At 40.3% G+C, this 27,737-nt stretch overlaps 1 protein-coding gene across 2 annotated transcripts in view; it reads right to left on the reverse strand.

The window, feature by feature from the left end:
• The window catches only part of UNC79 (unc-79 homolog, NALCN channel complex subunit), a 282,068-nt gene that overhangs the window by 55,012 nt on the left and 199,319 nt on the right, over nucleotides 1-27,737 (reverse strand). The window contains exons 33-38 of one of the 2 annotated variants that reach the window (XM_044932848.2): nucleotides 22,423-22,530; nucleotides 18,725-18,841; nucleotides 16,050-16,133; nucleotides 11,855-11,957; nucleotides 9,510-9,650; nucleotides 3,690-3,728 (exon numbers count right to left, since the gene is read on the reverse strand). In XM_044932848.2, the coding sequence (XP_044788783.1) occupies nucleotides 3,690-3,728; nucleotides 9,510-9,650; nucleotides 11,855-11,957; nucleotides 16,050-16,133; nucleotides 18,725-18,841; nucleotides 22,423-22,530 (592 nt within the window). The remainder of the gene's footprint in view (nucleotides 1-3,689; nucleotides 3,729-9,509; nucleotides 9,651-11,854; nucleotides 11,958-16,049; nucleotides 16,134-18,724; nucleotides 18,842-22,422; nucleotides 22,531-27,737) is intronic. The other variant, XM_044932849.2, reaches the window with a different exon arrangement.

Genomic DNA, 27,737 nt, shown 5'->3' on the forward strand with positions numbered 1-27,737 from the left:
AGATTCTCCCATAAAGTGGCGTTGGCTATGAGAGTGAGCACCTCCAAGGAAGAATGCAGGGAGAGAGATGTTCATTCCTATTGGAAGAGCAGACACATTTTCTTGGAGCCTCTGAACTGATACTTGTAAAAAGGTATCTTTTGATATATCCAGTTTTCCCCTTTACCCTCTGCACCACCTCTGCATGTCAAAACAGGGAGCCAAGAGATGATTATGCACCCTTTTCCTTTAGACCAAAGTATCAGAAAAGGGACTTCCCTGAAAGTCCAGGAGTTAAGACTCTGCTCTTCCACCGCAGGGAGCACGGATTTAACCCCTGGCCAGGGAACTATGATTTCACATGCTGCATATGTTAATTCCTCGGTCATGTCCAACTCTTTGCGATCCCATGGGCTGTAGTCCACCAGGTTCCTCCATCCATAGGATTCTCTAGGCAAAAATACTGGATTGGGTAGCCATTTCTTTCTCCAAGGGATCTTCCTGACCCAAGAATCGAACCCCTGTCTCCTGCATTACAGGCAGATTCTTTACTATCTGACCCACTGGGGAAGCCCCACATGCTGTATGGTGTGACCAAAAATAAATAAATAAATGAGATTAAAACATTAAAAATCTCACAAAGTATCAGAAAGGACATTCCCAGAGGTGATTCTGGCTGAGTGGCTGAAAGGAAGAAAGAGGAAATCAAAGAGCCCAGACAGATAACTCATAAAAAGTCCCTCTTACTTAAATTGTTCTTTCTGCCTGTCTACCCTGATATGCTGGTTCAAACTTGTAGGTCAGAAACATTCTTCAGGAAGAAATGACACCAAGTTTTCACAAACTCTTTCAAAAATTAGAGAAAGGAACGCTTCCCAGTTTATTTTATGAGGCTAGCAAAGCCCTAAAGCTAAAATCACATAAAGCATTACAAACAAAACAAAATAAAACAGAACAAAAACCAAGAAGGAACATAAAAGAAATAAAAAGAAAAAGGACAAACCAATAGTCTTCATGGACATTAAATCCAACTGTACATGCATAAGAAGAACGATTGACCATGACCAAATAATTTACCCCAAGAATGTAAGAATGACTTGATATTCAAAACTCAGTTAATGGAATTTAATATCTTAAAGAAAAAAGTGCAAAACACATACCATTATTTAAGTGCCTTTGGTAAAATTAAACATGATTTTATGATAAAAAAATTATCAGAAAAAAAAATAGAAATAACTAGAAATAGGAGGAATCATCCTGTCTGGATAAGGGCACTTATGAAAACCTATAGTAAACATAATTAATTGTGAGATAACAAATGTTTTTCTTGTCAGATTAGGAACAAGGCAAGGATGCTCAATCACATCTTTATTATTGTACTGGAGGCCCTAGTCATTGCAATAGGATAACAAAAAAAGGTATAAAAAATCAGAAAGGGGTAAAACTGTCACTATTTACAGATGACGTGATTTTTTACATACAAGTATGTTTACATTTCAAGGAATCTAAAAAGCAGCTATTACAACTAAGTGAATTTAGTTTATTACAGTACAGTGTTTTACAAAATAGTATATTTGTATATCAGCAGCAGAAAGTAAGAAAATAAAAAAATTTTTTAATTCTGTTTACACTGGCTTTAAAAAAACAATATTCCTGGTAGTAAATTTAACAGAAGTTATGCAAGATCTCTACAGTGAAAGCCACAAAACACTGCTGACAGAAACAAAGACTAAATGAAATGAAAGTATATATTATGTTTATGAATTAAAAGACAATATTTTTATAGGGTCATTTATCCTCAGATTGACTTATAGTTTGAAGACAGCCCTAGCAGGCTTTTTCTCCCCAGATTGAAAAGCTTATTCTAAAATTTATATGGAAACATATAGAATCTAGAATATCCAAACTAATCCTCTTGAAAAGGACGACCAAAGTTGGAAGATTCACACCATCTGACTTCACGACTTACTCTACAGCTACCGTAACCAGCACAGCGTGGTGACGGCGTAATGTACGGATCAGTGAGAAAGACCAAGAACCTGGAAATCTTGCTGTTGTTCAGTCACTGAGTCGTGTCCAGCTCTTTGCAACCCCATGGACTATAGCTTGCCAGGTTCCTCTGTCCATGGGATTCTCTGGGCAAGAATACTGGAGTGGGGTTGCCATTTCCTATTTCAGGGAATCTTCCCAACCCAGGGATCAAAAATGCGTCCCCTGAACAGCCTGCATTGGCAGGAGAATTCTTTACCACTGAGCTACCTGGGAAGCCCCTGGGTTATGTGGGCGTATGCATGTGCTGCTTCCTCCCCCAGGAACATTCTTTCGATAAACTGCTGTGTGGAGCACTCTCCTACTATCTTATGTTTTGTTTAAATATCATTTGCTCAGAAAAGCTACTATATCTAAAATACCACCTCCACCCCTCTCTATCTCCTGGGCTTTCTTGATTATTTTTCATAGAATTTAGTACTAAATGATATTAGATTATCAGGGTTTTTTTTTTGTTAATTAGCTCATTGTCTGCCTCCTCAACTAGAATCTAAGTTTAACGAGAGCCAGGATTTGCTCTTTTGTTCACTAGGGCATCCTCAGTTGCTAGCAGTCACTCCATAAATAGTTGCTGAATAGGTAGCACTCTGGCTTGGAAAATCCCATGAATGGAGGAGCCTGTTAGGCTGCAGTCCATGGGGTCGCTAAGAGTCGGACATGACTGAGCGACTTCACTTTCACTTTTCCCTTTCATGCATTGGAGAAGGAAATGTCAGCCCACTCCAGTGTTCTTGCCTGGAGAATCCCAGGGACGGGGGAGCCTGGTGGGCTGCCGTCTATGGGGTTGCACAGAGTCGGACACGACTGAAGTGACTTAGCACAGCATAGGTAGCACTAATGGTAAAGAATTTGGGCTCCCCTGGTAGCTCAGCTGGTAAAGAATCCACCTGCAATGCAGGAGACACCAGTTTGATCCCTGGGTCAGGAAGATCTGCTGGAGAAGGGATAGGCTACCGACTCCAGTATTCTGGCCTGAAGAATTCCATGGACTGTATGGTCCATGGAGTTGCAAAGAGCTGGACATGACTGAGCAACTTTTACTTTCACTTTCACTTCACTTTTAGTGGTGAAGAACCTGCCTGCCAATTCAGGAGACGTGATATCAAGGAAGCAGGTTTGATCCCTGGGTGGGAAGATCCCCTGGAGGAGGGCATGGCAACTTACTCCAGTATTCTCGCCTGGAGAATCCCATGGACACAGGAGCCTGGTGGGCTACCTTATGGATATAGGGTTGCAAAGCGTTGGACACACACGACTGAAGCAACTTAGCATGCACGTACACAGGCACATACAAGTCTTAATATTCTTTCTGTTCATAGCATTTAGCAGCTTACAATCATAAACTCATGCAAATATTTAATTCATGTTTGCCTCCCAGACAGACTTTAAGCCCCTCAAAGGCAGGAACCATGTCAGTTTTGCCCCCAGTAGAAACCTAAGTATCTAGCATGCTGCCTGATTTGGAGTGGACTTAAAAGTATTTATTGACTAAAATGAGTGAATAAATGAAGGTGTGAATGCAAAATGAATGTGTGCTCTCTGGAGTTGCAACCGAATGTAACAATATTCATCTCATGGTAATCACACTTGTGTTTTAGAAATGGATGAACAGGCACAAGGGACAAAAAGAAAGTGAGCTTTGACTCACTGAAGGAGCTTACCTTTCTGCTTGATTAGAAAAAGTCATGCTGGAGGCCAATCTAGGGAATAAAGTAAACAGAGTCACATGAGTGTCATGCTTTCATGATGAAATGCAAGAGTACTGTATGCCCCACTGCAGCTCCCATTTAGATGGGAGGCATGTAAAACCATTGACAATTCCCTTGAGCAGGGACAGGAGACCCATTCAGGGGTCAGTCTCCAGGTTCAGCTTACTCCAGTTTCTGAATTCTGCTTTCTACATCAAATCAGATATTTCTGTGGTGAGGCATACAGTCGAGTTAGTTGACTATCACCCAGCCAATCTACAAGCATGTCCTTTGCAACCAAATCTAACAGATGTCAGAACAGTATTTGACCTAGTCCACCCCTATACTGAAAGTGAAAGTTGCTCAGTCGTGTCCCACTCTTTGGGACCCCATGGATTATACAATCCATGGAATTCTCCAGGCCAGAATACTGGAGTGGGTAGCCTTTCCCTTCCTCAGGGGATCTTCCCAACTCAGGGATTGAACCCAGGTCTCCCACATTGCAGGCAAATTCTTTACCTGCTGAGCCACAAGGCAAGCACAAGAATACTGGAGTGGGTACCTATCCTTTCGGCAGTGGATCTTCCCAACCCATGAATCGAACTGGGGTCTCCTGCATTGCAGGTAGACTCTTTACCAAATGAGCTATGACGGAAGCTCTATCCCCATTTTAACTCGACTCAAAATTCATTTCTTTGTATAACTGATTCACTTGGCTGTACAGCAGAAACTAACTCAACATTGTAAAGCAACTATTCTCGAAAAATTAATTGAAACAATTCACTGCTTTGTATACAACTTCTGAAACCTAATCACAAATAAGCCACAAACTGTAAAAACCTCTAGAAGATAGTAAAATGTGTAATAAAGGAATTTGTCAGCTAACTGTTAAGTTGAAATGACATCTTGGGAAGAGAAATTTTTTAGGTTAAGTAATCAATATGCTAAGTTGCTTCAATTGTGTCCGACTCTTTGTGACCCTACAGACTATAGCCTGCCTCTGTCCGTGGGATTCTCCAGGCAAGAATACTGGAGTGGGTGGTCATGCCCTCCACCAGGGGATCTTCCCCACCCAGGGATCAAACCTGAGTCTTATATGTCTCCTGTATTAGCAGATGGGCTCTTTACCACTAGCACCACCTGCTGCTGCTGCTGCTAAGTCGCTTCAGTCGTGTCCAACTCTGTGCGACCCCAGAGACGGCAGCCTACCAGGCTCCCTGGTCCCTGGGATTCTCCAGGCAAGAACACTGGAGTGGGCTGACATTTCCTTCTCCAATGCATGAAAGTGAAAAGTGAAAGTGAAGTCGCTCAGTCATGTCCGACTCCTAGCGACCCCATGGACTGCAGCCCACCAGGCTCCTCCATCCATGGGATTTGCCAGGCAAGAGTACTGGAGTGGGTTGCCATTGCCTTCTCCTGGGAAGTCCCAATTATATGGTTCCATATAAATGGAAATACTCTAGATGTATAGAAAGAAAAAGAGTGTACTAAATTGATGGGTTTAGTAAAACATGTCTTGATCAGTAAGATATTGAAGAAACAAACATGGATAATGCTAAAATTTTATTTATTTAACACCGTAACAGTGAATCGAATTCAGACTGCATTTGGAAAGGAACAGAGGGTCCAGCACCAGTAACACCAGACACCATTCCCAGTTGGCTCTTTCACACTAATGACACTACAGTGAGTAGATAAGCACTGGCAAATGAAATAAATAGTAAAGAAGGGTGCAGTCAACGTGATCTTGAAGGCTGCATCTAGAAAAAGGGGTGAGTAGATTAAGAGGGAATCTAAGTAGAGAGCAAAAAAATGAAATCATATAGAAAGTCTTGTGTGATAAAATGGATGTGCCAATACAATATTGTAAAGTTTAAAAATAAAATAAAATTTAAAAAAATAAAATAAAATAAAATGGATGTGCTGAATATACACACTCTTAGAACATGCTGGAAATAGTTCCTGTGGGACTAAAATAAATAAATTAAGTGTTCATAAATCCACATTACCTCATTCGGAATTGAGGCATGCTAGTCTGATGCAGAGAAGGCAATGGCACCCCACTCCAGTACTCTTGCCTGGAAAATCCCATGGACAGAGGAGTTCCGGTAGGCTGCAGTCCATGGGATCGCTAAGAGTCCGACATGACTGAGCAACTTCAGTTTCACTTTTCAGTTTCATGCATTGAAGAAGGAAATGGCAACCCACTCCAGTGTTCTTGCCTGGAGAATCCCAGGGACGGGGGAGCCTTGTGGGCTGCCGTCTCTGGGGTCGCACAGAGTCAGACACGACTGAAGTGACTTAGCAGCAGCAGCAGCAGTCTGATGCTGGGAGGGATTGGGGGCAGGAGGAGAAGGGGACGACAGAGGATGAGATGGCTGGATGTCATCACTGACTCGAAGGATGTGAGTCTGAGTGAACTCCGGGAGTTGGTGATGGACAGGGAGGCCTGGCGTGCTGCGATTCATGGGGTCGCAAAGAGTCGGACACGACTGAGCTACTGAACTGAACTGACCTGAGGAAACCCTAAACCAGGTGACTACTCAATCTGCTTTATCAGTAGTTCTAGCTGCTAAGAATCATGGCAGCTTGCTTTAACGCTCTCTCTGTCTCTTGCTTGTCTGTCTAAAGGAGGTAGAGATTTAAGATTTACTTTTTTTGTTTTGGCTTGGGGTGTTTTTGGCCGTGCCCTGAAGCATGTGGGACCTTAGTTCCCCAAACAGTGATGGAAGACATGCCCCTTGCAGTGAAGTGCATGATTAACCACTGGACCACCATTTGTACACTTAAGTATCTAAAAATATATCTGCACTGTTTTCTTTTCTTCAAAGTTTGTGTGTTTCTATCGTAACAGTTGGCAATGCTTGAACACAGTTTATTCTCTCTTATGTTAAAACAAACAAAAACAAAATAAAAACCCCTCTATGTATCTATTATAATAACAGATCATCTATTTCAAGGAGATAGTAGAAGACCAGAGCAATAATTCTGTCTGTTCTAAAGCTGAAAAGTATTAATAATAGGAATTATGCATTTGCATTAATAAAAACTTCCAATTTCACAAGTCTTACTCATAGCTGGTATAACATTTATTCCATGTTTATTATGATTAGGTTAAAGTCAAGGGCTTAAATGAAATAATTCATCTTTTCTTATCTCTCTGTGTTCATCACTTACTTTACACATTGGCTATTTCTAAGTATTAGAGGTGGAATAGTTACCCCATCTCTGATTATATACTCTTAAGGTATTCCCTGGTAGCTTAGCTAGTAAAAAATCCGCTGCAATGCAGGAGACTCTGGTTTGATTCCTGGGTTGGGAAGATCCCCTGGAGAAGGGATAGGCTACCCACTCGCATATTCTTGGGCCTCCCTGGTGGCTCATGGTTCAGCTCCTGGGCTGGGAAGATCCCCTGGAGGGCATGGCAGGAGGAGGGCATGGCAACCCACTCCATTATTCCTGCCTAGAGAATCCCCATGGCAGAGGAGCCTGGTGGGTTACAGTCCACGGGGTTGCAAAGAGTTGGACAAAACTGAGTGACTAGGCACAGCACAAAATATACACATCTAAGGGGATTTTAACGCTTCCCTGTTTAACTTGAAATCATCTTTTTTTTTTTATTAGAAAGATTAAATTTTAGCTCCATTAATATTTATTCTCTTTCCTCCATCAAATACCAGGAATTTGAGGTTTCCCTTGTGGTCCAGTAGTTGAGAGTCTGTCTTACAATGCCGGAGACATGGGTTCGATTCCTGGTCTTAGAATATAACCACCTGCCATGGGGCAACTCCACCCATGTCCCACAAATACTGAGCCTCTGCCCTAGAGTCTGTGCTCTGCAACCAGAGAAGCCACCACAATGAGAAGCCCTCAAGCTGCAACTAGAGAAAGCCCACGTGCAGCAACAAAGACCCAGACATTTTTTAAAGCTTTTATTTATGATCCAGCAATCCCACTGCTGGGCATACACACTGAGGAAACCAGAAGGGAAAGAGACACGTGTACCCCAATGTTCATCACAGCACTGTTTATAATAGCCAGGACATGGAAACAACCTAGATGTCCATCAGCAGATGAATGGATAAGAAAGCTGTGGTACATATACACAATGGAGTATTACTCAGCCATTCAAAAGAATACATTTGAATCAGTTCTAATGAGGTGGATGAAACTGGAGCCTATTATACAGAGTGAAGTAAGCCAGAAAGAAAAACACCAATACAGTATACTAACGCATATATATGGAATTTAGAAAGATGGTAACAATAACCCTGTGTACGAGACAGCAAAAGAGACACTGATGTATAGAACAGTCTTATGGACTCTGTGAGAGAGGGAGAGGGTGGGAAGATTTGGGAGAATGGCATTGAAACATGTAAAATATCATGTATGAAACGAGTTGCCAGTCCAGGTTCGATGCACGATGCTGGATGCTTGGGGCTGGTGCACTGGGACGACCCAGAGGGATGGAATGGGGAGGGAGGAGGGAGGAGGGTTCGGGATGGGGAACACATGTATACCTGTGGCGGATTCATTTTGATATTTGGCAAAACTAATACAATTATGTAAAGTTTAAAAATAAAATTAAATTAAAAAAAATAAAAATAAAAAAATACCAGGAATCTGTAGAATCCAGTTTTTTCTCCAACCTCCTTCATAGAGACTTTTCCCTAAGAAATCATTTCCATCCTGAACTCCCATAGCACTCAGCTCACACACTCAGCACAGCTCTTAATGATCTTCCACCTTTTATGGCTACTCAGTTTTGCCACACATCACGGTCCTCTTCAACAACTAAGCCACAAAGCACTTAAAGGCAAGAGTTAGGTGGGTGTGATGCCTGCAGCCTGGAGACCTAGCTCTCTGCTAGCACAGGCTGCACACAATATTCATTTGTTGCTGTTTAGTCACTAAGTCATGTCTGACTCCTGTTGACCCCATGGACTATAGCCCAAAAGGCTTCTCTGTCCATGGGATTTTCCAGGCAAGAATACTGGAGTGGGTTACCATTTCCTTTTCCAGAGGATCTTCCAACCCAGGGATTGAACCCATGACTCCTACCACATCTCCTGCATTGCAGACAAGTGTTTTTACTGCTCAACTACCAAGGAAGCCCCAGTACATTCACGTGGAATCTAATGCAGTCCTCTCCTGTACGTTGAGAACTACAATTTGTTACTGAGTTTGAACTCTACTTCCATGAAATATAGCACGTTTCTTCTAATGTCCTATGTACTAAATGGAATTTTCTTTATATGAAAATTCTCTGAGCAGCTAAGTTTTAATCAGTCAGGCTGAAGGCTGTATTCCCCAAATGTGTGCCTCCTTTCTTTTTCCGAATCAGAAGTATAAAACTGCTGTACTTCCATTTATCCCTTCATATGACAGTGCCCCAAGTTGCATAATGAAGTGAGCCACCCCCAGATTACAAAGTGCCTGGAGAACCCATCTTAAAACAGACAAAGAGGGGTAATAATATCTAAAAGTTACAAAGTGTTTAGTGTGAGGAATTCACAGTTGTGGGTGCTGGGACACACACTGGCTCACATAGTAACAGGGAACAAGGAAGCAGCAGGGGCTTCTCAGTGCAGTTTCCTCTGGCTCCACTCTGATACTGTCACTTGTGACCCTGCATGGCTGTAGAATTCAACCAAAAATTTGCTCCCTTCGGTTTGTGAAATTAGTCTGGGTTGATCCCACAGATATTAAGCATCTGTAAGGTTTCACCTTGAACTGACAAGGTTAATAGACTAAGGCTCCTTTCTACCAATCAAAACAGAAGCTGACACTCACCTTCCCACAGACTGCATGATGTCCAGCAACAAGGGGGCTGCCAAGTCTGGGCTTAAGTGGATGAACGTGGAGAGGACCACAATGGCCAGCCCCAGGGTTTCCTCATCGTACTCTTCAAGAATGGCCCCACAGTCATGGCATCTGCAAAGAAAACGGAGGAATGCTTTCCATGAGAGCTGACAATGGTTTCAAGATATAAGCGCGTATAGCCTTTTTTTTTTTTTTTGGTGAGAGTTGGAAAAATCCCCAAAAGGAGGTCAGTGGTCCCTTTTTAATAATAAATAGGACACTCGAACACTAGTCTCACCTTAGACACAGAAGTAGCACACACAGAAGATACCGTGAAGTTTCCTCTGATCACTGAAAATGGTCTTTCAACTCATAGCTATCTGGTCTATACAAGTATTATTGATCCCTTTTACAAGAAGTACCAATTGGACTAATAATTTGAGGTTTCTGGTTGAGGGATTTTATGTATTTGAAATTATTTCCAGGGAAAATCAATAAACAGATTTTTTTTCATTGGTTGAAATTAAAAGTGAAAAATGTCTAGACACAAATGGAAGCCTTCCTAAACTTTCAGATCTAAAAATGTCCTATTTGTGAGAGAAAGAATAGTCAACAGAACCCTATAGAAAACCTCACTCAGATCAGTTTTATGAACTCACCACCTACTGAGTATAGTCTATAAAAACACAATGGCCCTTGCTCTTAAGGAACTTCCAACTTGTTGCTCTTCACAGTATCTAAGGTAGGTTCAGTTAATTTCATCTCAATGAAAGCAGAGCTGTTTTTTTCAGCTGCGGCCGGGCAGCTTTATAAAGTGAAGGGAAGTCTACTAGGAAAAGCAAAGGGAGCAGAACTACGATTGCTACTGTGACTTTCTATCTGAAAACTTTCTAAAATATGTGTGTGTGCGTGAATGTGTGTGTGTGCGCATGAATGTGTGTGTGTGCGCATGAATGTGTGTGTGTGCGCATGAATGTGTGTGTGTGTGCATGAATGTGTGTGTAAATATATATATATGTCATTCCTTACAAATTGACTTTTTTAAAATACAAAGTTCACTTTTGTAACTAAAAAATAGATATCAGATTGGCCCAAAAGTTTGTTCGCGTTTTTCCATAAGCTATTATGGAACCCAGTGAATCGAGTTCCCCCCAAAAAGGCAACCGGGAAGACAATTAGAAAAGATTGAGACTTGGAGGAGGACACAAAAAGGAGGAAATTATACCAAAGAAGCAGCTAAGAAGAGCCCTCCACAACCAAGTAGGTGCTCCCCATGTGGACATTCTAAGGCAGCTGTTCGAGATAGGCCCTTCCCTTCTACAGTAATGATAGCCAGCTATGACCAGCTGCAAGGATCCTCACGCCACCTCCTCCAACCTTACCTTCCTCCCTTTTTATCACAAACTTACTCAATTTGTCACTTGGCTCACCTTTACCAGGAAGCCTCCTCAGCCCAAGAGAGATCTCTCCAAGCTTGAAATCCTACACGTCTTATTCTTTATCATACTTACTGAACAACATTTATGTGCCAGGCAATGTACAGAGAGTTCAGACTACAAAATACAGAGGAAGGAGTCCAAGTCGCTATGGAACTCACAATCTATTACAAAACGTGTGTACAAACAACTAAACAATTAAAATACAGCATGCCAAGTGGTAGAATAGAGAGATGTATCAAATACTATGGAAACCTGGAGAATTGCATGATGCATTTTGCCTTGTGAAATTAGAGAAACTTTGCCTTAAGCTGGATTTTGATATATGAGCAGGAGTTCACCAGGCAGAGAAAGTACAGAGAGAAGGGCACCTATGAATTTGTGGAGGAGAGAAAGAGTTCCTGGTGAGGAGTGGTTAAGTCCATACGTTCATAACCTGAAGGGCCTTTTACAATAAGCTGAAGCATTTGGATTCTGTAAAAAATCTGGGGATAGTGAAGGCAGACAAACAAGAGGCAACATAGCCAATCTGAGATTCAGAGAATGGATCTTGCCAGCAGGATGGGAAAAAGAATCAAGCCTCAAACTTAGTCCCACCCTAACAATTTAGAATCTCTGGTTGGGGGATTTTATTGGTGTGAAGCTGTTGCTAGGAATAATCAGTAAGTGGACATCATTTGCATAAATCTGAAAAAAAAAAAAGAAAAATGCCTTGGCATAAACGAAAGCTGCTCGCTCATACAATGCTGTATTTCTAAAATAACAACACTCACGGCTACAGCCATTTGAAGAACAAATTATGACTTAAAAGCATAGCATGCTCCTCTGATATTTTCTCACACCCGTGGAGAGCCAACTCTCAAATCCTGTCAACAGTGAAGAAAATAACTGTGAGTTTACTTGTCTGTCATCACCGTCGGCTGCTCGTCTGTGAATTCTTCGGGCGCAGGCACAAACATACTCACGATGCTGGGTGCCGATAGCAGGCTGGATTTCGTGGCCCCTGGATAAACAGTAAGACAACTGGTGAATAAATGCATGTTGCTCAGAGCCTGGAAAAGCACTATTCTCCTCTTAGAAATCCTGCCAAGATCCCCTTCACAAGATGTAACAGGCACGGCCCAATTTCATTGTGAAAAACCATCAAGAGTGAAACACATTCAAGAAAGACTGTGATTTGTTTTGGCTTATATCATTTTAAGGGTTTTCCAGGTGGTGCTAGTGGTAAAGAACCCGCCTGCCAATGCAGGAGACATAAAAGACGTGGGTTTGATCTCTGGGGCAGGAAGATCCCCTGGAGGAGGAAACGGCAAACCACTCAAGTATTTTCTCCTGGAGAATCCATGGACAGAGGAGCCTGGTGTGCTGCAGTCCATGGGGGCGTAAAGGGTCGGACATGACTGAGCAACTGAACAACAACAAATGATTCAGAGAATTGTTATCTAAAGGAAGCAACATAAAAATTTTTGGAAACTTCACCAAATGGGCAAGGTGCTTGAACCTGAGGGAGAAAAAAAATAATATCAAAGCCTTTGAAGAGTCAAGATGCTTCATACAGACTCCCTCGTCTGATCAAAGGCTACAAAATCTGTTCATAAGGAGACCTTCAGACCCCAGTGGCAAAGGAAATTATCTGAAAATATCTTTATGTCACTTCTGAAGATCCAAAATGGAATCTGAATTTTGCTACTGTATTTATCAGCTCTCTCTGACCTAACAGACTTTCCCAAGTGTACCCAATTGTATCATTAACAAAGGTCTTCAGTTTTTTCATAAGGATGATGCTTTGAATGAAAGCAACATAGTTATTACTAGCAAAAGTATAAACTGATTAATGATAGAAAAGGCAAGAACTGGGTCAAGATAAAAGAAGATGGGATTGATTATTAAAACAGTTAGGTAAATAGAATGAAGTTGCTTCAAGAAACCAAAACACAGAAGGTTCAAACCCAGCACTCCACATTTCCTGAACACTGACACTCCGCATCTACCAGGTGCCAAAATGTCTATGCTAAAAGTGGGAAAACTCAGCCCCCAAGATACGTGGTGATATATATGCAGTCTTACTAGAAATGTAAGAAATTGATTTTACAAAAGAAAAAACAACTCTGAGTCAAGGGTTTCAAAAGATTCTTGCCAATTGCTATTACTTACACAGAAACCACAATGCAAATAAAAAAAAAAGAGAGGGAAGCAAAGTCATTTGGGAGGTTTCACACCAATCATTACCCAATACAAATGCCAAGGAACAGATATTTTTGACAATAGCATTGTGAATTTATTTTTCCATATGTCAACACAGAATGTACAATGCAATATTTATGACAGTCATTTATAAAGGCAGATAGGTTATGAGATATTGGCCCCTATATGGCAACATTAGCTGAATCAATGGATTTCTAAATACTGCTTACGGTAAGGCAGCAAAGAGTAATATTTGCAGGTGGGCAGTGCAAAAAGGAAGCCATTGAGCTCAGCTTCCTTTTGTTATAACCGAATCACAACGAAGTCTGCATTATTAAAGGGAGTCCCATTATCCCCAGTTGTTAGCAACACTTCTGATAATACCACTACTGTTCATCTACTCAATATCCAAAGTGCACTCTACATGGAATTAGGGAACAGACATAGAAGGTTGTTAGAAACTTGAATGAAGAGGAAACCTCCTACTATATGTTTGTAGGACACGTATTAAAAATGCATTCCAATATACACTACGTGCAGACAAGTGCCATTTGGTTCTACTTATATAAGATACCTAGAATCGTCAAGTTCATAGAGTCAGAAAGTATATTAGTAGATGCCAGGGGCCAGGGGTGGGGGTAGAGGCATGGAGAGTTAGTGTTTACTGGGGACAGAGTCTCATTTCAGGAGATGAATGATGGTGAGGGCTGTACAACAGTGTGAGTGTATGCAGTGCCACTGAACTGGTATGAGGCAATACTTCATTGTAGCTTTGATTTGCATTTTTCTAATAATTAGTGACACTGAGCATCTTTTTATGTGTTTATTGGCCAGCTGGATGTCATCTTTGGAGAAATGTCTGTTTAGGTCTTCGGCCCATTTTTTGATCAGATTATTTCTGATACTGAGCTGCATGAGCTGTTTATATATATTAGAGATTAATCCTTTGTCAATTGCTTCATTTGCAATTATTTTTTCCCATTATGGAAAACAGTATGGAGAGCCCTTAAAAAACACAGGAATATATCTACCATATGACCCAGCAATCCCACTACTGGGCATATACCCTAAGAAAATCATAATTCTAAAAGACACACGTACCCCAATGTTATTTGCAGCAACATTTACAATAGCCAGGACATGGAAGCAGCCTAGATGTCCACTGACAGATGAAGGGATAAAGAAGATGTGACACATATATACTATGCAATATTACTCAGCCATAAAAGAGGACGAATTTGAGTCAGTTGTAGTGAGGAGGATGAACCTAGAGCCTCTTATACAGAGTGAAGTAAGTCAGAAAGAGGAAAACAAGTATCATACACTAACACATATATATGGGATCTAGAAAAATGGTACTGGTGAACCTGGCAGAGAACAGACTTGTGAACACAGAAGGGGAAGGTGGCGGATGAACTGAGAAAGTGGCACTGCCATATACACACTATCACGTGCAAATAGATGGCTAGTGGGAACTTGCTGTATAACTCAGGGAGCCTAGCCTGGTGCCCTGTGATGACCTAGAGAGGGGGGATGAGGGGAGGGGAGGGGAGGGAGACTCAAGAAGAAGGGGATATATATATATATGTACACATATTTATGAGTGATTCATGTTGTTGTATGGCAGAAACCAACACAACATTGGTAAAGCAATTTTCCACCAATTGAAAAAAAATTTTTTAAAGGTTTCCCTAGGCCCATGAATGAGAAGTCTCATCTCGTTGGATACAAGGGATACAACTGCTGCTGCTGCTAAGTAGCTTCAGTCATGTCCGACTCTGTGTGACCCCATAGACGACAGCCCACTAGGCTCTGCTGTCCCTGGGATTCTCCAGGCAAGAACACTGGAGTGGGTTGCCATTTCCTTCTCCAATGCATGAAAGTGAAAAGTAAAAGTGAAGTCGCTCAGTCGTGTCTGACTCTTCACAACCCCATGGACTGAAGCCTACCAGGCTCCTCCGTCCATGGGATTTTCCAGGCAAGAGTACTGGAGTGGGGTGCCATTGCCAAATAAATCTTATCCAAAGCTGGAGTTAAGTGTCTCCTCATTCATTCCTAAGGAGAATCAGAAGTGATATGGTCCAAAACAATAGGTCTGCTTGATTTATGGGACTAATTAAGACATGCGGTCATAATGCTTTCTGGTTTTCACCAGTGATAGGTTATCCTGCCTTCTAAATTTAAAGAAAAAAAGAGCAAAAGTAACAATTAACTAGACATAAGATGAATTTTAAAAATACATATTCTGGACTTCTCTGGCAATCTAGTGGTTAAGATGCCATGCTTCCAATACAGGGAATACAGGCTTGATCCCTAGTCAAGGAATTAAGATCCCACATGCCTCGCAGCATGGCCAAAAGTTTTTTTTTTAATATTCTGATTATCTTAGCATAGATTTTTTCTCAGCTTGCTCCTCCAATTAGCATAAAGTCAAGTGTTCATTTTGCTTGGTTTCAGATAGCTGAAAAGAAGCTGTCCATCTATTAACTCAATAATCTAGAAGGAACATAGATAAGATGAACATGCTCAGAGAAGTAGATACAGGATACTATGGAAAACTAATATGTATTAGGAGGAACGCCAAAGGACCCAGAGCTGTGTGGTCTAGAAAAGACTGAGGAAATAAGCAACTGGAGGCTTTCTTCAAATGTCTGAAAAGTTAAATAAGAAAGTCTAGACTTGCTTTGTGTGGCCCCAAGGTTTAAAACTTCACTATCAAGAAGAGATTTTTGTCAGTCATGTTCAAAGATAGGATGTCATACACACTCCTAGGTCGTGGAAGAGTTTGAGCAAAGGTTGAGTCCTCTTCGTGGAGCTGCTGAAGAAGAGATTTCAGCCCCTGCTGGGTGACTAGATGACGGATATATACAGTTCCTTTCACTCTTATAGTCAGGTTTGTGACACAGCTCACCTCTCATTCTCAACGGCTGTCCCTCCAGGTCAGGATTTAGGCACATGGGCACATTACATTGACGCTTCCCAGGCTGTATCTGTTCTGTGGATAAATAGAACATTTCAGTCTTCAGTGTGGTCAACTGCACACAATTCACAATACAATGAATTTAACCAGTAATCTCTTGGGGCCATCTTTGGTGATTGATAATGTTGCTTATTAACATTTATAGGAAACATTCTACATTTTAGCACAGGGTTGCCTGGGCTTTCCCTATAAACCTGCCATTCAGGTGCCTGAAATGCAGCTGAAAGCAGGACAGCATCTGAAACCATCCCGCCCAAGTCCAGATTCTCTAATCTCCACTCCCAAAAAGCTCAAGTCCCATATCTCTTGATATGAAATGAAAAAAAAAAATGAAAGGCCAATGTCACAGCCATGAAAAAAAATGTTTTATGCAAATCAATAAAAATATAATGATCATTTGCAACAATGACCAGATAGATCATCCAGAAAACATGTGGAACTGGTAGCAAGGAAATGAGAGGCATCTGACTGGGGGCTGAGGAACAGGAATAAGGGGACAGGGGCAGATGGAGGAGCAGCACTCCAGGAACCTTTATTTGAGGTGAAGGATGAGGCAAAGAAGCAAGCCATCAGATGTGCATGGGTGGAGAAGTGGCAGGGACTCTGTGAATGAGCAGGTGCGTGCTGCTATAAGTTGATCATGACCCAGGCTTTAGGCTGCGTTTCTCAGCGTGTCTGCAGGACCAGATGCGTTCTTTTGGAGACTAGCAAGTCACTGAATCAACATGACACTGTATGTGGTATACAGTGACATGCCACCTAACATGAAACTCCACACTCATTGAGTCTCCTCTGGTCTTGGATTTGGGGAGAACTTTTTATGATACTAATGAAAGCGAGAATATTGAGATGAAGCTCCAGGAGGACTTGGTGGCTAGCGAATCAACGTGGAGGATGCAAAACAAGCCCAGGAAAACTCAGATGAAAGAAATTCATACAGCATGTCAATGGCAAGTATTAAATGAGAAATCAGAATGATATGAACAAGGCTGCAGTTTGGTTGAAAAGTGAAAAATTCAGTTAAATGGGTTATTTGGCATCATGCAGATTTTTTTCTAGATTAAAATTTGGAACAGAATTTGAGATCTATTTGCCTTTTATAACTCTACAGAGTCGACCACTCCAGGCGGTAATTGTAGTCAGAATCTACAATGGTTCGCTTAGGCTGAGCTTGTTACAGAGAACAGTAATAGCATAATAAAAAAAATCTCCAGGGCCTCAGGTGCACCCAACAAAAGATGGGTGTTTAGTTATCAGAGAATGAACAGAATAAATATTTCCATTGTCAGCTCCTGACATAGCATCAGCTCAGTAAAGAGAGAAACAAGGTCCTCTCTGGTGTGAACAAAAAAAGCTTCACCCAAACCCAGGAAACTCTCAAAGCTGGTTATTCAGTGTCTTTCTCCTTGTCTCCCTTAACCCACTGGCTTTTGGTCATTTCATTATTCACTACCACTCATCACTAAAAGGAAGATAAAATGCTATACCTTTCAAATGTTAAGAACCCTAGAAAGGCCAGGAGAGTTGAAATTATCTGTTAAATATAAGATTGGGTATGGTGTGTAAGAGTTAGTAATCTAGATTAGTCCTCTCTCTCTTTTCTTTTTTTTAAAGAATAGTGGGGGAAAATAAGATGAAACCTCTATGTAGATATTATGGCTATGAGACATTAACAGTATCTTAATATTTTGGTCTTGTGGACATTGCAATTCTTGATCATAAGGAAGGCTATTAAAATAATTTCACATAACTGTAGCCAGAAAATACTAAGATTTGAAAGTAGTCCTATCCAAGTGTTGGCCCCCAGAGCATATCACACTAGTAAATCCTGATATTTTCATAGTGTGTGCATCTTGTGATAAGCTTTCACAAATATAATCCTGTAATCAAATGACCCATTTAATTAAAATAAGGAAAAAAGGAAAGGCACGCACTCAAAAGAGCAAAGTTGCGGCAGTACTACTGGCTTGAGGAAGTAGTACGTGTGCAGGACGTGGTAACAAAGTTTAGAAAATGCAGGGTGATCATGTTTAAAATAGACATGTCATGGCAGTCAAGTCTTACTTTAAAATTGAGGTTAGAGGCAGTTCCATCGTATGAGCATGAGGGTGTGCGGCTGCAACCTGGTGACCCTGCTAACTAAAACACAGAGCTCATATTCCCAGACCTACCCGCAGATCATGACGTCACTAAGCTGACATTGGTTATGACTGTTATCATTACTATCAATAGTCCCTTATTTTTGATACATCATCACTTATAAAACAGAGAATATTGATAATCGTGTTTTGTTTTCTAATTTGCAACGTGAAATCATAGTTCCATACCCTCCTTTATGCATTTACATCATTTAACCCCCAAAGAAATGGCCTAAAATTATCTGGAATCTGAGTCTTAGAGGAAAAAAAATAAAAGAGTTGGACCAGCTTAGATGGAAGAACCTGTGGCTCTTAAACACTCTTATTAATCACCTTAGGTTTTAAAATAAATGTTTGAACCACAGAACACAAGAGAAAATCTATTCCTTCCCAAGGAAGCAGAGGGGACACAGAGAAAGTGGCATTCCCTAATCTGAGAGGTAAAACAAGAAGAAAAGCTTGACCCACCAGTGTCCCAGTTGCTGATGTTATGGGGGGCGCTAGACTGATGTTCCAGCTGTCGCTTCATTAACTGGCTCATTGTCAGAGCTCCCAGGGATCCCCTTTTCATCTGCCTATACTGAGCTATATGGAGGAAATTAGGAGATGATTACTAAGGGGAATAAATTTGCACAGCACACAAAGGCTCTACACAGCCATACAGAATCTTAATTGAACCTTCATCTGCTATTTATAATCATTTAGTAAATTGTATGCTTCTGTTCAGAAGAAAAACTAAGGCACTATGCTATTCCTGGTGCCTTTCTTTACTCAATAAAGAAAGAAAGAGTGGCTATGAGCACTCATCTGTAGCCTGTAAATATTTACCCCAGTTACAACTGTGTAATATTTTCATTTACTTCTTCATTTATATACTCTTTATTGTCCCCCAAAAGATTCAAGACAGATACTACTACTTCTGTAAATAATTTATAGCTTAACTTTCTTTAATGGAACTTGTGCATACATGGTTTCAGTCTCCTGATATCCCCCTGAGGTCCCGTGTGAGAGTGTGTGTGTGTGTGTGTGTGTGTATTTGTACATGTATATTTTGGAGTAGGATGACACATATCAACCCCAATTTTCAGAGAGAAATTGAAGCAAATGAAATTGTTACTAGGAACCAACGAGTTAATGAAGTGGTCATAATATCAAAACGTGTTGACTCCAAAATCAATGCTGTTTTCAATCAACCTCTGCTTACTGTTTGAAAAATGTGAATCCAATAACATTCCACAAGCATAGTCTAGTACGCGTCTTTGTTTTAAATGAAATAGTGGTAACATTTTTATCTTGCAATTAGGCATTGACAAATATCTCATGATTGATATGTCAAGAACATTAAGCATTTTCTCACCAGGAAAAGAGTGAAAAGCACTTCTGCCAATAGACTGCTGAGTGAGAAAGCAATTTGTCTCCTACCCTTCTTTTCCTCTTCAAGTGGTCCCACCAATACCCGTCAGCAACCCATCAGTGAGAAAAGAAGGGTATATCTGACAGGCCTTATCTACATGATCCCAAACAACTAGATATTTGAGAATTTGGGGTTATTTACTTTCTTATAAAGACAATTTCAGAAACCGAAGCTCTAAAATGTATACGGTCTAGAAGAGGATGGTAGAAACCAAGATGTCTGTATGGCCCTTAGAAAGCCTAACATGTTATAACAGGTTTCCCAGTCATGGCACCAAGACAGCAACTTGATGTGATGTGAACTCAATTATGACATTATTTTTAATGTAAGTAGCATGCTGCTTCATTAACGGTGGTTATGGCATGTTTAGCTACAAAAGAATCAACTGATAAACTGAGCAAAAGAGAGGGATGTGATGGGAATTCTCGTGTCTTGGACTCCATGTTAACTGAATTCATGGAAATGACTATGCAAAGTAATATGAAAAATCTGATTCTTGTGATTGGTAAATTTTACAGCTTCATGATTCACTTGAAAGTGCAGCTTCGGGTAAAATTCAAAGGCAGCAATCTTTCAGAAAATTTAACAAATTTCATGTAAAATTCAAAAGTGGAAATCTTTGAGGAGATTTACCAAATTTAAAAATTAGCATCTAGCAGACAAAATCAAAGAACGATTAAAAACCTCTAGTGATAGAACAATTTCTCCAATTATCAGTTGTTTTTAAAGACAGAAGAATTCCCTGAGAGTAAAAACTCTTAATGTTCAGCACAGTGTGTAAAGCATCCGGCACTGTCCTCTAAGAACACACCATCAAAAGCTGGTGTGTATCCAACACGCGCTTTTAATGGAGAGGAGGACAAAGGTGGAAATCTAATGATGCATTATGCTAAATCCCAAAGGGCTAGATTCAATCATGATTTTGGGTCATGACTTATTTGACACATTTATTTTGTGATACATTTAGCTAGCACTGAAGTCAAACTGAGTTAGTCATCCCGGCTCAATCATACTCAACTTGGAATTCTAACTATGTAATTCATTATCTCTTTTTAGATGACTCTTGCAAATTAGGAAGAGAAGATACATGTTCATGATTTTAGTATGTGGACTTAAAAATGGGCATTTTATCATGCTTTAAAACAGATTTTTTTGTGATAAATAAGAACAATCAGGTTCAGAATGAGCCATTTGTCTTTGCTATCAAAAGGGGAAATAAATGGTACTTGGAAACACTTTCTTAGAATTTCTATAATCTCTATTATAACTGAATTTAAATTATTCTAAGGCAGCAGTGGTGATGGTTTAGTCACTAAGTTGTGTCCAACTCTTTACGACCCCATGGACCATAGCCCGCCAGGCTCCTCTGTCCATGGGATTTCCCAGGCAAGAATACTGGAGTGGGTTGCCACTTCCTTCTCCAGGGGATCTTCCTGACCCAGGAAAAACCAGGTCTCCTGCATTGCAGACGGATTCTTTATCGACTAAGCCATCAGGGAAGCTCGAAGCTGTGTTCCATACTAAAAAATACCATGAACTTGAAAAATAAAACAGACCTAGCATCAATTCCTATCTCTATCACTTAATAGCTGTGCAAATTTAGACAAGCCACTTAGCCTCTCTGAACCTCTGTTTCCTAGTCTATAAAACTGGGTCAATACTGTCAAACAGTACCAAAGGGAGGACTTAATAGACTAACAATGTGTATAAACCATTCAGCACAGTGCCTGGAACATGGTAATTTGTAGCTATTATTACTATTTATGTCTGCAAATGCTTGAAGAACAAGTTATATCTTACTTATTCACCTTTGATCACCAGTGCCAAGCATCATGCCTGGCACTCAGCAAACTCTTAACAAATAGTTGCTGAATGAATGAAAGCATGAATAAATGAATGACGAACATGATGTTGTTCCATACTACCAGTCCAACATTTAAGATCTTTATCTGGTTTTCAAGATCATCTTTATTTCAAAAGATGGTCAAATGAAAATTCACTAGCCTTCAGGCAGCATCCACATGGAACACAAAATATACCAGCACATGTGACAAGGGTCTGTGGAAATTACAGGTCTGTTTGTATCTTTGTATCTCTGAGAACTGCTCATGCTAAAATCTCTTAATTGACTCCACTGAGCCAGGTGGACACCCTTATTTTCAAACTTCAATAGAATGCAAGCTCCTCATGGGGAAAATCTAGGACCCAACAACACAGGGCAGTTTCAAAATAGTTGCCTCCTATAGATCCAATAAAGTTTATGCCAATTTAATTTTCTGATCCTAGAGGGCTACATTCAGAAATAACTTTGGAATCATGATATATCTGATACATTTATTTGATGACAACTCAGAGAAAATTTTTGTCAATGATGGAGGTGATTCAAATTAAACAAAGGTGTTTCATGTAAAAATTCTGTCACAGACGGTGTTTTTCACTTGTCCCAAAACCAGTTCCATGTTTTGTGTTTAATCCAGTCATATATAACACTTATTCTACTGAATTATGATATGCAGTGATTATTCTATAACAAATACGGATTCTCGGCCTATCATTGACCATACTGATTTATCAAACACTTGAGATGCTGGCAAAAGTGGGCCTCTGAGAACACACAACACGGCATTACCTAGGAAGCTAACACAAATGTTAAAGGAATAAACAATACCAAGACTGTGAAATTGAAAGCAAGGCGGCAGATCATGGTCTACAATCGATGCACAGGCGAAACGATCATCAGAGGAAACCTTACTTGATATGGAGGAATGGCTGCCCATCTCTGGCACACCTGCTTCCAGGGTAGGGGCAGACGAGGATTCTCGTGGCATTTCCAAAGTTGAAAGTCCTTTAGTAGCAGGATCTACCAACAAAAACATTATTTAGCATTCAGGACACTGATTAAAAGCAAGTTGGGGAACCTTTTCCATATATTCTCCCCTCTTGCCCAATACTCCCACTGAAATCATTACACACTTTCTGGCCCTACTAATGATTTTACTGGAACCTCATACACACTGGCTTCAAAGTTCCACGGAGAGTTGCTTCCGCGTTACACTCTGCATGTGTCAATATGCCTCTCGGAGATTAACACCAGCACGGTTGCAAAGCCAGGGCTTGGCACGCTCACATCACATATTCCTGCACCTTTCAAGAACTGGATTTCTTCTCATACAAATCCCAAAGACACTTACAGGCAATCCACCTGTTTCATGCTACCGCTTCACCTTCGTCTGGCAGTTTCCTACTTATCACTTACATCTCAATTTGTACAGATAATTCCTCCTCCAAAAGGGCAACCAGGATCCTCACCCCCCCATTCAAACAAAAAACTGGATCACGCGACCCTCTTATGTAATCCCAGAGTACCCTGTCCTAACCTTTACCAAAATTAACACACTAAAATGCAAGTGTCTATTTACCTGTCCATAACCTCTGCTAAACCATAAGTAATTTAAGAACAGGGACTGTGTCTAAGTCGGAATAATTACTTACTAGTAACTCAGATTCTTCTATTTTGTTAGAAAATAAAATTTTATTCTATTCTATTTTATTAGTTGAGCAAGAAACAGACTGCATCATTTGTTTCTGCTGTTGACAAATGCATCTAACCTGAAATATTTTCTGCAAAATAATACTGTCTTTTTCATCTGTACATAATGAGAAACAAGCTGTCCCACATTATTCTAGGTGAAGATGATTCTTTAAGTTTTTGAAAAGTTCAATAGTTTTTGACAGCAAACCCCTAAAATTCTTTACAAGCCTCCTTGCCATCGTAAGCAATACTCTCTATATATTGAACTCAATGAGCAATCTGGAATTACCACTAGGGTTTCCATGATTACAACATGTCCACTCTAAAAGACCTCAAATTCATAAGCTTCATGACAACTGTCTCCTCCTCTGCAATATATTATCAATTGTTTGTTCTTGCCCCAGAGCAAGTCACCACACATTCACACACGCATACAATGTAAGCATGCAGACGCTGTTCGATTGGGTGAGTATTAAACTGTAGGAAATGAAAGTAAAATACATCCTAGGTGGGGGCCAAGGAGAAAGGCTTTTAAGCGTTGATTTGGGAACCTCTATTTTTCATTCTCAGAGGTCTTTCTGAATAGATATGATTGTCAGATAAGAAATTTCTTGATAACAAAAAAGTATAATTGTTACAATGTTTCCCAAACTCTCCTAATAAAGTATAAAATTACTACTCATTTTAAATTCCTTAGTCATTAAGATATTGAAGATTAGATTATGGTTTTTCTCCTAGGTATTCTCCACAAACCACTAGTTAAAAACAAGCACAATTACCTCTCTTACTCTTATTTGTCTCTGTTTTATATTTGCTGCTACCATGCCATAAATAATAATAGTAAGAGTAGCTTCCCAGGTGGCACAGGGGTAAAGAATCTGCCTGCTGATGCAGAAGATGCAAGAGATATGGGTTCAATCCCTGGATCAGGAAGATCTCCTGGAGAAGGAAATGGCAAACCACTCAAGTATTCTTGCCTGGAAAATTCCATGCACAGAGGAGCCTGGCAGGCTACAGTCCATGGGGTCACAAAGATTTGGACACAATTGAGCACACATACACACAGCATAATAATCTTACCAGTGATGCAGAATGAGAAAGCTTAAAGGCAAGAATTCTTTGATATATTATTGAGACTTCTAGAGTTTGGATATGCTTATTAAAATCATTGGTATCTTTAATTTCAAAGAAGTGTCATTACCGTAAGACAGTTATTAATAATCATTAGTGTATGAAGATTCTTTAAGCCAGGAAATTTTTGCTCAGTCTTAAATCATTATGGGACTGACCAAAAAGTCAGTCCTCTTAAGGCTTTTATGAAGCCTTCCATCTATGTATAATTTGACAACAAATATTTGAATAGAGCTATACACTTAGCTGAAAATTTTTCTATTCAATTTTTCATACTGATGTGAATAAAATATCATATTCTTGATTCATTCATTCATCAATTTGCCAGCACTCTACTAGGCACTTGGGATATAATCAAAGAACAAACCATAGAAAATTCCTTGCCTTTGGAACTTTCATTTTAGTGGGGAAAACAGACAATAATTACCACATATAAAAGAAAATAAATTATTATATGTTAGGAGAGTAAGTCTTTGTAGAAGAGAAAGTGATTCTAAGATGCCAGGTAGGGATGGAAGGGCATGGTTGAGGCCTCATTGGGAACCTGATGTTTGATCAGAGAATTAAGCAAAATGAAAGAGCCAGGCAGTCTCAGATATCTAGGGAAGACAGTTTCAGGCTGAGGGATCAGCCAGTGTAAAAGCCTCAAGATAGGAAAATAAAAGGAATGTTCAATAAATGGCAGGAGCCACTGGGGCTGAATAGAAGAAATATGGAGAGAATCATGCAAAAATGAAGTCAGAGAACTAATGAGAACTAGGCACATAAGATTCCAGCCATTTAAAGGACTTGAATTTCTACTATGATAGAAATGAGAGCCAATGGAGGATTTGAAGCAGAGTAAAGGTAAAAAAATTACTTTTTACTCTGTAAAAACAGAGTAAAAACATGAGATTTCATGTTTTTAAGGATCACTGTGGTTGCTGTGTTGAGAAGATACGAAGGCAATAAGGGAAGAAGGCAGGAGCCCAGTTGGGAAGCTATAGCAGTTGATCCTGATAAGAGATGTTAATGGCTCAGACCAAGGTGGTAGCAGGGGAGACAGTGAGAAAGGGCCAGATTCTGGGTAGACTTTACAAGGTAGATTAAGGTGGCCAGATAAGAGAGGACACCCAGTTAAAATTTAATTTTAGATAAACACCAGATCAGTTTTTGAGTATGAGTATGTCTCATGCAATATTTGGCAGATACGGTCCCAATTCTTCACTCCTCTCTGAGTCGATGACCTCTGCCCTGTAACTTAGAAGTTCCTCTCATTGAAGAGGCAGAATATATTTCTCCTCTTGACTTTGGTCCTTCCAGGCGATTTTCTTTGACTCATGGAATGTGTGCAGGGATAATACAATCAAAGGTTTAGAGAGCTCTTATGCAATTGGGCTTGCTCTGAAGCCTCTTCCATTACCATAAGAAAAATATTTCCAGCCTTCAAGGGTCCCAGGAGGAGGCTGGCCACCCAGTCTGGCTTAGGTTAGCTGATCCACAGATACTCAATAGCCCTTGAATTGAAGAAATGCTTATTGTTAAATGTTGCTGGTATTTGTATGATTATTTGTTACGCAGCATTATTCCAGCAGCAGGTACCTAATGGAGTTGTCTCAGCATACAGAAAATATGGAAAACCATAAGACTAGATGAGATTGCCAAAACTAGATGAGATCACCAATACCAGTGTAGACAGAACTGAGAAAAGGACCAAGGACAAAGATCCTAGGCGATTCCCTCATTAGGGTGATAAGGAGGAATCGAAAAAACAGATTGAGAAGGAATGACCACTGAATATGCAGAAAACCAAGAGAATGTGTATCCAAAAGCCAAGTGAAATGAGCGTGAGAAACTTTGTGAACTACTGAGTCAGAAGTTAAAATCTAAGAACTGACCATTGGATTTAGCAGTGGAGGCCACAGGCGACCTTGACAAGTGACATTTGACTGAACTCTGGAAGCTTCATAGGAATTAAACTGGAGATAGTGATATTATAGATAACTCCTTTAAAAGTATTGTTAAAACCTAGAGGGTATTATGGGACTTCCCTGGGGGCTCAGATGGTAAACAGTCTGCCTGTAATGCAGGAGACTGGGGTTCAATCCCTGGGTGGGGCAGATCCCCTGCAGAAATAAATGACAACCTACTCCAGTATTCTTGCCTGAAGAATTCCATGGACAGAGGAGCCTGGAGGGCTACAGTCCATGGGTTTGCAAAGAGCCGGACACGACTGAGCAACTTTCACTCACACTGACTCAGAGTATTATGCTAAGTGAAGTAAATCAGACAGAGAAAGACAAATACTATATGATTTCACCTATATGTGGACTCTTAAAAACAAATACAACAGAAACAGGTTCACAGATACAGGGAACAAACTGGTGGTTGTCAGAGAGGAGGGGGATGGAGGTATGGACAAAATAAGTAAAGAGGATTAAGAGGCACAGACTTCAGTGATAAAATGAGTCACAGGATAATATACAGAATAGGGAATATAGTCAACAATATTGTCTTACTGTAAATGGTGACAGATGGTAACTAAACTTATCATGGTGATCATTTTGTAAAGTACTATGTAAATGTCAAATGGTATGTTGTATACCTGAAATTAATATAATATTGTGTATCAATTTTACTTCAGTAAAAAAGGGGGAGAAAGTTTTGCTAAAAGGGAGGAAGCAAAATGAAATAACAATTGGGAGAATTGGGATCAGGAGTTTTTATTAAGAGAGATAAATGAGATGATGTTTGTAATTCTCAAGTCAAATGTATCTTAGAAAAATCTAAGGGAAGAGCAACAGGGGAGAATTTCCAGGCCTACATTCTTGAGTAAGTAAGAGAGATGGAATTGCGTCCACACACGGAAAGGCTGACTTCAGACCAAAACACAGTTCACCTATAGCTAGGAAGGCCAGGTGTATGAGTGCAGATGACAGAAGGGAGGCAGATAACATCGGAGGAAGATGTGGAAATCTCTCCTGATTAGGTCAAACAGGAAGAGACATCGAAAGCTTGAACGGAAAAGTAGCTATGAAATAGTCAGCAGGATGAAAATGTAAATGGACGAGGGATACACGGTGCGGTTGCCGAGCAGCTTGAAGGACCTAGTTGATGCTTGAAGTCATGAATTTAAAATGAGATCAGTCAATTCTGTTACATGCTTTTCTCCAGTCACGCTCATCTGATAGGTGCTGGTAGATGCAAAGACAGATTTGACAAGGGTTGTGTTTAGCCAAGCAAGTCTGAAAAAAGCAAAGGTCGGGGATGATGGAGGCAGGGAGGGATTATAATAATCAACTCGAGAAGAAAAGACATGAAGTAGGGGAGGGATAGTGAACGGCAACAGGATCGATACAGTGCTATCCAGAGAGAGAGGAAATGACGATCAGAGAACGGGAGACATTGGACTGACATCATGGACA

Source organism: Bubalus bubalis, chromosome 20 (genome assembly GCF_019923935.1).
Source record: "Bubalus bubalis isolate 160015118507 breed Murrah chromosome 20, NDDB_SH_1, whole genome shotgun sequence".
Classification (NCBI taxonomy): Eukaryota; Metazoa; Chordata; class Mammalia; order Artiodactyla; family Bovidae; genus Bubalus; species Bubalus bubalis.